The sequence below is a fragment of the Sciurus carolinensis genome, chromosome 5 (genome assembly GCF_902686445.1).
Source record: "Sciurus carolinensis chromosome 5, mSciCar1.2, whole genome shotgun sequence".
Classification (NCBI taxonomy): domain Eukaryota; kingdom Metazoa; phylum Chordata; class Mammalia; order Rodentia; family Sciuridae; genus Sciurus; species Sciurus carolinensis.
Genome location: NC_062217.1, coordinates 71128311 through 71140962, shown reverse-complemented (window position 1 = coordinate 71140962; position 12652 = coordinate 71128311). Strand labels below are relative to the sequence as shown.

At 33.4% G+C, this 12652-nt stretch overlaps 1 protein-coding gene across 1 annotated transcript in view; it reads left to right on the top strand.

Moving 5' to 3' along the window:
• Positions 1-12652, top strand: part of Mycbp2 (MYC binding protein 2) — a 269456-nt gene that overhangs the window by 211587 nt on the left and 45217 nt on the right. The window contains 3 exon segments of the mRNA XM_047552904.1: positions 9366-10216; positions 10218-11007; positions 11887-12056. Coding sequence (XP_047408860.1) covers positions 9366-10216; positions 10218-11007; positions 11887-12056 — 1811 coding nt within the window.

Sequence of the window (12652 nt, the reverse complement as noted above, 5' to 3'; positions counted from 1 at the left end):
GAGCACTATTTATTGGCTCACAATTCTGTAGGTTGGTAGATTAGGCTGGATTCAACTGGATAGTTCTTCTGGTCTTGGTACTGAATTTATTTATGCATCTGTAGTCAACAGGACAGCTTGGTATCTTTGTTTTGGGAAGATGACTAGCCATTAATAAAGAGGTGATTGAGCCAGATGTCTTGTGATTCAGCAAGCTATTCTGGGTTTGTTGTAGAATTCTGAGAAAACAATTATGTTTTCTGAGAAAAGAGAAATATGCACAAGCTTTGAGGCTTAGTGTTGAAAGTGACATATCACATCTGCCATTTCTGTAGGTTTAAAGCAAGACACATGGCCAGCCTGTGTTCATGGGTACAGAAATAAACTCTTAGACTTCACGTTTGGTTGGAATTTCTGCAAAGGAGCATAGATACAGGGAGACGCAAAATTGTGATCAGTTAGCACACAAATCTATTTCAGATGTGTTGAGTTTGGGGTTACTAATAAATCCTTTGGAGACATCAAGTTGAGATTCATATGTTACCCCAAAGTTCAGAGAAAATGTCTGAGTAGGGCATAGGAAGTTGGTAGCCCACTGAATTAGAATAATTTGAGAGTTGCTTATGTACAGGTAACAGTTAAAGCTATCTTGGTGAATGAAAGCAGCTGCAAAGGAATAGAAGTAGGAAAGAAAATAGGCCTAAAGACCAGACCCTGGCACATTCCGGTTTTTAGAGGTTGAAGAGAGGAGAAATTGGCTACAGAGACTAATGAGAGGCTTTATTCAATGAATAGTAGCAATATCTTACACTAGAGAGCGTGGGCCAGATTATGTGTTGTGTGCCGTACTTAGTGGTTTAGACTTTATTCTGTAAGTATGCTGAATGAGTGGGGGGAACAAATAAAGGAAATAGATAGTTTTGTAGAGTATTAAAGCTAAGGTAGGAGAATCAGAAGTTTGAGGCTAGCTTGGCAACTTAGGCCCTGTCTCAAAATTTTTTAAATAATTTATAAAAGTCTGGAGATATAGTTAAGACATAGAGGGCTTGCCTGATATGGGCAAGGCTCTAGGTTCAATCCCCAGGTTCCCCTTCCCCCCATATACACAAGATAATTGAAAATATTATGGAAAAAGACCTGGGGAAAGGGAGAATGTTGGTGGTAGGGAGTCCAGAGAGAAGCTAAGTAGGGTTAATTGAGGAAGAAGGAACAAGTGTAGAAATATTTAGGCACTAAAGTACACAGGACACAATAATCACAGTCGTGGAGTCAGTGTAGAATGACATCTACTTTTCTGCTTTGTTTTGAAAGTTAATATGCTTACTTAACACCAGAAATAAAGACTCCAAAGCAGGTGTTGAGGAAAAATGAGTTAAGTTGGGTAACTTAGCTCCAGTTGGCAGTTACATAATTTGAAATTACAAAATTTAGTACTTTGATAACTAAAAATGACACTGTGTGGTGAGAAACAATTTGAAAATACACCATTAACTATACATATTTATCAGAAATGAATCATTAAAGCATTATCATGATTTTGCACCTACCAAAATTTAGAAGGTTTGGGTATGCTATATCTTCTAGTTTGTTATTCTCTCAAACTTCTACACTGTAGTAGAAGAAGTCCTCCAGCTCTCATTTTGGAGATGAAAGAAATTCTGGTCACTAATTTAAAGTACAATTAAATCTAAAACTTGAAATGAGAATTTGCTAACTCACTCCAGTGTTACTGTTTTTTTTTTTTTTCTATATGACATTTAATTTAACCTCACATAGGTTATAAAAATTGGGAAATAACAAGAGGTCAATTATTTCAAACTTCTTATTTTATACTTGCAATCCTCAAAGTAACACACTATCATGAGACTATTCTGATTATACTTCTTAGTGTTGGTTAGAGACTAAAAAAATACAAAAAATCTCCCCCTACCCAAAAAACAAACAAACAAAAAAAGATAATAAAGAAAGAACGGAAGAGAGGCCCGCTACTTTTTCTGTAGTTTACACTTATCCCAATTTTGAGGCAGTAAGCTGATATCTATCTACCTTTTCTAATTTCTCCAAATACTGCTTTAAAAGATTCTTCAACTAAAAGCACTTTTATGTTTTAGCTGTCTTCCTAGTAAGCATAGTGTTCTCCTCAGGCAGGACAAGGTTATGATTAATGTTAATTACATGTGACCAAAGTGTGTGATTTCTCTGATGTATAGTTACTATTTTTTTCCTTGTGGAAAAAATTTCTGAGAATGTCTTTAGCTCTTTAGTGTGTGAAGTTGTTGCTTAAAGAGCAATACCTGTCCTGTCTTGTCTTGTCTTTCTCCACCCACTTCACCCCAATACTGGAGATTGAACCCAGAGGCACTTAACCACTGAGTCACATCTCCAACCCTTTTTTTTTTTTTTTTTTTTTTTTTGAGACATAGTCTCACTAACTTGCTAAATTGCTGAGATTGGTCTCAAACTTGCCATCCTCTGTCTCAGCCTCCTGAGTTGGTGGGATTACAGGTATGCACCACTGCACCCTGGCAATACCTGTCTTTTCTTGAAATGTTTGGAAATCATTCTTTCTAAGGTATAAAATATATTCCTGTCCAAATTATGCTCATAAATTTTCTATCTTATTTTTCACAAAAGGAAATGAATGCTTTTCATCCTTTTGTAATTCTTTTAGTATACTAATGTGTATATAAATAAACTTTAATTCTACTGGGGGATTAGTTTAGTCATAGAGCCCACCCCTAGCATGTGCAAGACCCTGGATTCAGTTCCCAGCAGTAAATCAATCAATGAGATGAATAACTTTAATTCCTATTCCATGTCTTAGTCTCCTCTCCCATTCAGATTAGTCCACATTTCTCTTGCTAAATTTGCCACAAAAAAAAATACTTGATGCATTGATTATGTAGTGACGTGCACCTAAAGCTGTAAATTAGACAGCTGCCATAGCTGAGTATATAATCATCACTATCACCTTATTTTAAATCCTCTGAAACACTGATAGAAATGGATATAATAATTATACTGATAGAAATGGACATAATAATTATACTTAAGTACACCTTTTTTCTTTTCTTTTTTTGCAGTACTGGGGATCAAACCTGGGTCTTGCACATGCTAAGCAAGTACTCACCACTGAGTTATACCCCACCCCAATTTTAATCTCCATGTTGTTTGGTTACTTGCATCATCTTTTGGTCAGATCGAAGGTATTATTTATATATTGTCTCTATAAGGGCCAAGAAACTAGTTTTTTAAATACTTTTTTAAATAGATAATTTTCCAGCAAATAATTTCCAGGTAATCTGAGCTATAGGTTAAACCTAACCATTTAATTGGCTGTTGTAGAAACTTATGCTGTCATTAAATGTTTATTGTTTTTGAGCATCCTTCTTTTTTTTTTTTTTTTAGCATCCTTCTTTTTGAACAAATCTATAAAAACAAAATGCAAAAGGTGTCAGGTGCAAAGGAATTCTTACGCTGTTTAAATCTTACATAGTATATAGTCTGCATCTATCATTGAATGCATTAGTTAGGACAGTGATAGATTTCTCTTTAAGAAACGAACTGGAAAGATGGCAGCTTCTGAATGGAATTCAAGCTACCAGTGTCAGAACTTGGTTGCTAATATCTATGAGATCAAGGTTTAGCAGAAAGATACAGGAGCAGTGTATCTTGAGAATACCATCCTCATTAGAACCACCCATAAAAATAAATGTGAGAAATTACAAGGACACTTGTAAGATAAGATGTCAGAGATTTAAGAACAAACTAATGGAAAATGGTATTGAAGTCTTTTCAATATGTTACAAAGCCTAGAGAAACTGGATTCATAGGTATGATTCAGTGAGTAAAAAGAAACATTTTTTTTGAAGTGAAAGTCTGAAAAAAGATTATTGTTAAAGACTAAAGAATCAAACTGACTAGAAGTAGTACTTGTTCTACACATTTAATTTTATGAAATCTGTTTTTGTTTAAATAAAATTTAATAGTTATACTAGTTAACATTTTTAAAAATTATAGTTTTAACTTTAAAAAGGGAAGCAATTCATAAGAGATACATCAATATTGGTGCACAAAAGAAGTTCATCAACTTTTTAAAAAACATTGATGGGGACTAAATAATCACACTTAGTAAAAATCTCCCATTCTGTAGATGAAATAGCCATTATTTAATCCATCTCCATAAAATTAATTCTTTTTGGAGCATCATATAGTTCACTGAAGAGAATAATACTAAAATAGTTTTGAATCAGAATTTTTCCTCTTTTGCCCATTTTAAGTCAGTGTTGATTAATATAAAATTTCCCTTATAAACAACGTGAGTTCTTCATGCATTAATTCTTTACTTTCTTTGTTTTGAATCCAAGTAGTAAGTTCCCTGGGTCATTTCATTTTCTAATTACAAAAAGGTTGAGTTCACTCTAAATTGTACCTTAAAAGTTATTATTTTAACTTTTTATTATCAGTTTAAAAGTACTAAGGGTAATAAAGCAGTGTACATTTTTCTTTAAATAAGGAAAGTATTCTCATTTGAACATTTTCAAGTCAACACATTTGGACATGTTAACATGTTATTGATCAAAATTCATTAATTTACCTTTGTTTTCAGTTTTAATTTTATATAAACTTTGAAAAATTTAGCAGAATATAAACTATTAGAAATAACAGTTTATAGTTGCATACCATTTAAAATGCTTTGTTTTGCCTGTGTTCTCTGCTAAATTTTTTTTCCATTGAATCTGTGCTGCTTCTTTGCCAATGTTTTCCACTATAGAATCTCCATCCCGCAACCTTGCTTCTCGTGAGCGCATTTACAAAATTTTGGTGTAGCTGGGCCTGCCTCTGCTCTCTCATCTCTGTCTCACAAACTGAAGGGTGGGTATACGTGCATCCATGGATGGGCCATTCTTAATGAATGAAGGAAGTATCAATAAAGAAGTTTTAGTTCACCTCATTTTCATCCCATTCCATTTTTTTAAAATTAAGGTTTATCATTTATTTAAAATTGTATGTGTTGAGATAATTTATGATGTTTCTGTTCAGTATTATAGCTTATCCTAATTGCTCTGCATGTTTGTTATCTGTGAGTTGAAGAATATTCTTATTTACTTTTAAACCTTTATGAGATCTTAGAAGACGCAATAGGTATATAGAAAAAAATGTCTAACTTGAGAAATTCTAAGTCATTATCCGAACACCGATATATGTATAAGGCATAAAACACATGATTGTCTATACAAATATAGGTACTTTATGTGACAGTTTAAATGTACTTTACTGTCATATAATGCAAAACTCATTTTTGCCATTTAACTTTTTTAAGAGAAACATTTTGATAAGTTTAAAGTTTTTTATTTTAGTTATCAGGGTGGTTGCATATACCCTCCCCACACACCACATATACATAATCTACCTGTCTTGTTTGACATGAATCTTACTTAAAGTAGTTTCTTACTGACTTAGTTTTAATATTTTCAGTTTGGAAATGCTTAAACTACTGATATTTAACAAAATTCAGGAAATTTTTAAATATGGTTTGGGTACTTTAAAAAAACTTACAGAAGCCAGGTATGGTAGCACGCACATGTAATCCAAGCAACTCAGAGGCTGAGGCAGAAGGATCACAAATTCAAAGCCATCTTGGGCCAACTTAGTGAGACTGTCTCAAAATAATAAATAGGCCCGAGGTGTAGTTCAGTGATAGTGAGCACCCTAGGACCACAAAATAAATTAATTAATCAAATAAAATACTGTAGATGCCTACTCAAGTGTTTTCTTAATGTTTAATTAAAGTTTAAAATTTTCATATTTTAAGATAACTTTTTAAAATAACAGCTTTCATCAATGGCTAACACATTGTATAAGTTGTTCAAATAATTGCTAATTTCCTTTTTCTTAAAATGGGTAAAGAAGCTTTATATTTATCCTTTGCATAGTAAATAGGATTATATAACCTGATCTGTGTAGTATTATACTGTAGTAGCATATAGTATAATGGAATCTGATATGTACTACATATTATTGTACAGTATATTATGATATAGAATAGTATGGTGTGTGACCTGATTATGATTTGGGTATGAAAAAAATCACACAGGTCACTTAGTGATTGAATACTTAATATTTAAAATGTTAAGTTATTTAATTTGAATGCACTAAATTTCTATTCTGTTATGTATTATTATTTAGAATTCCTCAGAGGTTGGTTAGAAAAATTTTTTCCTATTATAACCTTGCCTATTATAATGTAGTCATTAAATTAAGTGATGAATGTGAAGTATTATGTATGGTCTAAAGATTTAAGTATCTAATTATATTTATTGATATTTTGGGGCAGCCACAATGTGACAACTTTTAGTAATATTTCTAATGCTACAAAACTTTTGAAAACCACATAAGAATATAAACAAAAGCTAGCATTTGGGCTTACCTTAATAAACTTAGCATTTTCTTTTTAAAAGATATATGAAATACATTTTGAAAAAGTGTTTTTATAAGGATTTGGCTATGATTTGAAAAATACATCTCAGGAAGAAGTACTTCTACCATTTTTATGTTCCAGAACTTCAATAGATATTTAACTGTCACTTACAGATCTTGAGACTATTCACCCCATTATTGGAGGAATATAAATAAGATACACTTACTGCTAACTTACGACCAGTGGTGTTCCTAAATATTTGGCAGGTTCCATTGTTTAGCCAACTACAGAAGCTGTTTCCATTAAGATGAAGTAACTACCCCTATGAATGCACCCATCCCTAGAATTAAATGTAACTAACATAGATATTATTCATCATTCCATGTAACAACTATATTGTCAGTTATTAGCACACATCTGAGACAGGAAGTAGATAATTTTAGTCAGGAATGCTTCCCATTAAGTTAGAAATCCTAAAGTAAGTTGTCCTTTTTTAATAAATTAGAAAACTTTCAGTTCACAGATTGAATTTTTGGAGAAAGGGGTACCAAATATAAAATATTTAGTTTGTCTAGATTCATCATTACATATGGTCAGCTTTTGCAATAAATGTGATGATAAAGATTATTTTAAAAGTTTCTAGCTCTTAGATTAATAAAAAAAAAATAGTACTCCAAATATCACATTATCACATACTCAAAACTGTGGCCAGAACTGTACTGACTTTCAATTCTATCAAATATAATTTATTTGCTTATAAAATTTGCTCTGGACTATTACTTGGTCAATAAAATGGGCAACAGCTTCTTAACTACTTTTGAATAGTTTGAGAGTACTTATGTATCAAAATCACATGTTTATCTGTATTCTCCCAAGACAGGATCAATATTTGGAAATCTTTTTTGTGTGTGTTTGAGTTTTTTCCACCAATTCTCCCTCAAATTTAACCTAGTTTCTTTTAACAGTATTTATTAAAAGACCACATAGTTCTGGGTATGTGACACAGTGGTAGAGCATTTGTCTAACATGCCTGAGGCCCGGGGTTTGATCCTGTACACCACAAAAAAAGGAGAAAGTACTTATATGATAAAGAAAATTCATGATAGAGTAATAAAGCATTGCAAGAAACTGAAGAACATTATGTTCAGAATAGTTATTTATTTATTCAAAGAACCAGAATAATTACACTAAACATTGACATGTAGCATGGAAATAAATATTCAGTTCATTAGTGTGCTCTGCACAAACTCTTTGCCACACCCTATTATTTTTCTGTGAGATTATTCACTTGCAAGCCATCTAATGCTTAACATAACAATGACTGCTGTCACCTCTGCATGGTGGCCTTGGAAGCTATTATTATTTTTTTGTTCTTGTTTTGTTTTGTTTTGTTTTGTGGTGCTGGGGATTGAACCCAGGGCCTTGTGCTTGAAGCACTCTACCAACTGAGCTATAGCCCCAGCCCGGGAGCTATTATTATAAAAGTAGATTCTTAGGGAATCTGAACTTTTGGGAATAGTAGAAGAAAAAAATTAGGAAATAGTAATTTATTGCTAATTCAACAAATATTTATTGATCATCTACCATATTCTAGGACCCATTCTTGACATGACATCATTGAAGAGTAACACAAAAATATTTGCTCTAAGGGACTTTATATGGAGAGGGCAGATTCTACAGCACTACTCTCCAGACATACAGATAACTAGAGTGTGATTCTAACCCCACACACACATACACATAAGCAAACAAAAACATTTTTCTATGTTATACAAATTTGTTTACATCCTTTTCTATAAAAGCAAAAAGAAACCTGTGGTTATAATTAGTTAATAAATTAATTTCAATTCCCAAGGAACCCTCTTCCAAAAAACGTAAGTGATTCTAACAAGGTGTGCAGTCTTTCAGTTTTCATACCACTTGAATCACTGCAAGTCTGGTAGTTTTCCTCCTAGCAACTAATTAATATCACATGAACTTAGACTAGGAGTTTTTGTTTTAAGGGCAAAGGTAAATGGTGAAAGTTGTACCACTTCCTGGGGACAAAAATGGCCTAGCTAATGCCTCAAAAGAAAGCATAAATTAGCAGAAGGAGAGACACTGAGTGAAGACAGGATGGTTTCCACGTAGAATTATTTAGTGTTTTGCCTTAGAGAAGGGAGATAATTTTTCTTTTTATTTCTAGCTCTGTCGTTCTCCAGACCTCTTGTGTCAAGGGCCCACAGTTCAGACATGTACTGCTTATTCTGATGATACTACCATTATTCCTATTTCCAAAGGCCATAGACTCTTGAGTTTTAATCAGCTAATAATTGAATTTTTGGAATAGAGCCTGTTTATAAATAAAAGACTGCCTTAATTGCATGCAACTAAATAATAGCTTTAGGATATTTCTATGTTAATTATAAATTATTCTAATGCAATCATTAAAATAAGGTGTCTCCTAAGCTGCTCTGTATTAGTCTAATTATATTTGTTTGGCACTTGAAAGCAATGAGTGTATAAATTCAGCCTCCTAACTCAACAAGACCTGTACCATTACCTTAAGGATATGATATTTTACTCTTCTGGAAACTCAGCTTGATTATTTCATACTGAAACATGTATTTTCATAATTTCTTATTTTAAAAAAATAGATTTTGGGGCTTTCTTGTCCCTCACTGAAATTCAAATGTATTTATTTAGTTGTGCTAGAGCTGAGGTTCTGATATCACTAACAATTCATACTGGCACTTAAATAATATCTATTCAGTCTGTTTTGCAGCTGTGAAAGTTTTTAGTGGTAATGATTGTATAATGATATAATAGAAATTTTATGAGAAGTAGTTCCCCTTTTTCCTTATTTGTAAATATATATGGCAGAAAGTATAAATTTTATAGCTTTGTTTATTATTGTAGTGTTTAGTGGCCAAATTATCATGAGTTCCAATTATTAACAAGTTTCACTATGAAATGGACCATACAGGTGACCGAGGAAATATCTCGACATCTTCTAGACCAGTCTCAACATCAGGAAAATCAGAACTGTCTTCTAAACACAGCAGATCACTGAAACCTGATGGACGCATGAGCCGGACTACTGCTGATCAAAAGAAACCAAGGGGTACAGAAGGTTTATCTGCTAGTGAATCCCTTATGTTAAAGTCTGATGCTGCAAAGTTGAGGTCCGATTCCCATAGTAGGTCATTGTCTCCCAACCATAACACTTTGCAGACACTAAAGTCTGATGGGAGGATGTCTTCCAGCTTCAGAGCTGAATCTCCAGGACCAGGTTCTCGGTCATCATCTCCTAAGCCAAAGACTCTCCCAGCCAACAGATCTAGCCCATCTGGTGCTAGTTCTCCACGCTCCTCCTCACCACAAGATAAAAATCTACCTCAAAAAAGCACTGCTCCTGTTAAGACAAAACTTGATCCTCCTCGGGAACGTTCCAAATCAGACTCTTACACACTTGATCCAGACACCCTCCGCAAGAAGAAAATGCCCCTAACAGAGCCATTAAGGGGGCGATCTACATCACCAAAACCAAAATCAGTACCAAAGGATTCTAAAGACTCCCCAGGATCTGAAAATAGAGCTCCCTCTCCCCATGTAGTGCAAGAAAACCTCCACAGTGAGGTAGTTGAAGTCTGTACTTCAAGTACTTTAAAAACAAATAGTCTAACAGATAGCACCTGTGATGAAAGTGAATTTAAGAGCGTGGATGAGGGTTCAAATAAAGTTCATTTCAGCATAGGAAAAGCACCACTGAAAGATGAACAGGAAATGAGAGCATCCCCCAAAATAAGTCGAAAATGTGCTAGTAGACACACTAGGCCCAAAAAAAGAAAAATCTGGTTTTCTTTTCAAAGGAGATGGATCCAAACCTTTAGAACCAGCCAAGCAGGCCATGTCTCCATCTGTGGCTGAGTGTGCCAGAGCAGTCTTCGCCTCTTTCCTGTGGCACGAAGGCATAGTACATGATGCAATGGCTTGTTCTTCTTTCCTGAAATTTAATCCTGAACTTTCCAAAGAACATGCTCCTATTAGGAGTAGTTTGAATAGCCAACAACCCACAGAGGAAAAAGAAACCAAGTTAAAAAATAGACACTCGCTGGAAATATCATCAGCACTAAATATGTTTAATATTGCACCTCATGGACCAGATATATCTAAGATGGGAAGCATCAACAAAAATAAGGTGTTATCTATGCTTAAGGAACCACCTCTGCATGAAAAATGCGAGGATGGGAAAACAGAAACCACTTTTGAAATTTCTGTGCACCACACAGTGAAGTCTAAGTCTCCCCTTCCCTTAACTTTACAACACTTAGTGGCTTTTTGGGAAGATATCTCTTTGGCTACTATCAAAGCTGCTTCCCAGAATATGATTTTTCCAAGTCCTGGTTCCTGTGCAGTCCTTAAAAAGAAAGAGTGTGAGAAAGAAAATAAGAAGGCCAAAAAGGAGAAAAAGAAAAAAGAAAAGACAGAAGTTAGGCCCAGGGGCAATTTGTTTGGTGAGATGGCCCAACTGGCAGTAGGAGGACCGGAGAAAGATACTATCTGCGAACTCTGTGGAGAATCACATCCATATCCAGTGACCTATCACATGAGACAAGCTCATCCAGGTAAATGACCTTATTAAATATGTGTATAAATACTTTGTTTTAATGAACTAGGTCACTTCTAACTTGAGCTGTCCTGTGAATTATGTCAAAGTGTAGGACAACATTTGCCCAGAATTTACAGTATCTGGTAGGGTCATTTTAGGTTTTGTGAAAATGGGTAGAGAAATTTTAATTATCATTAGTAATTAGTGATCAGGCAATGAAGTATTTGTTCATTTCAATGTAGTACACTATAATATATTATTTATTTTCTAAATATTTATTGTATTGCCCAAAGAATGTCATTAAGGAATCACACAACAGAAATAAGGACATGTCCAAGCACATAGGAAAGATCCCAGTATTAGATTTCCTTTGATTTTGGTATTTCATGTTCAAAATTGTAAACTAAATGGATTCTACTGATTTCTTTGGCCTTTTCCTGTTAAAATAGTATCAGTTGTTTTATCAGAAAACTGTCTTTTAGGTAAATGTAGCATTAATTAATATTCAAAATTTACCTAAAAGAAGTAGGATTAGTTTGTTTTCTCCTTCTTCATATTATACTCCAAAATATATCATTCTTACAGAGTATTTTATACTTGTTTTGTCTGTTTTTATTGACATTCTTAAGTAAATCTAAAGGTTCCCAGATTCTGTATTTCTTTTAATCTGCTCATCTAGAAATAGATTTTCTAACATTTGACCATCGTTTAATTGACTATTTGGGTCAAGCATGCTATTTTTCTGATATAGTTAATAGCCTGAAAAATAACATCAGCTTCTTACTTTAGTATTTTGCATACTTTGAGAGGGTAAGTTTGTCATTAATATATAAGTAACAAGGGTCAAACTATTAAAGACCCTTGTAATGTTGATTATTTTTGTTATTGTTTCAAGGTTGTGGCCGGTATGCTGGTGGACAAGGTTACAATAGCATTGGGCATTTTTGTGGAGGATGGGCTGGTAACTGTGGTGATGGTGGCATAGGAGGAAGCACTTGGTATCTAGTTTGTGATCGCTGTAGAGAAAAATACCTCCGTGAAAAACAGGCTGCTGCAAGGGAAAAGGTATGTTTTAGTCCATTGTGGGTGACTTAACTATTAATGATATGGATACACCTTATAAGAATCTCTTATAATCATATTATTAAATCATTATCACTTTTTATAACAGAAATAATATGCAAATTTAACATTTGTAGTAGGTCAGATATTTTTAATTTAAAAGATGAGTTATGTCTTGTGATAATACAAGGTAACTAACCTATTGTACATATATATTATCTCATTGACTCATAGGAGTTATGGAAATTCAAGATCATTCCCACTAATGGCATACTAAACCACAGAATTTTGTTGAATTCTCCCCCCTCCATCCCCCCCACACATACATTACTGTTTTTTTTAAACTATATTTAGATTTAACTAGTTAGATTTTAAATTTCCTCAAGGATAGAAAGCAAATACAGTTTGTATACAATCTAAAATTGTTTCAGTCAGTTTAGGAGAAGCATATAGTGAATGCTACTTTGGTAATCATTATTATTATTTCAAAGTAGTTTAGAAGTATATAATATATAATAATTTTTATAAGAAACGCAAAATATATAGTCTAACAAATTAAAAATTTTAGTTTAAGTAGAAAAAAATGACTTCAATTTCTT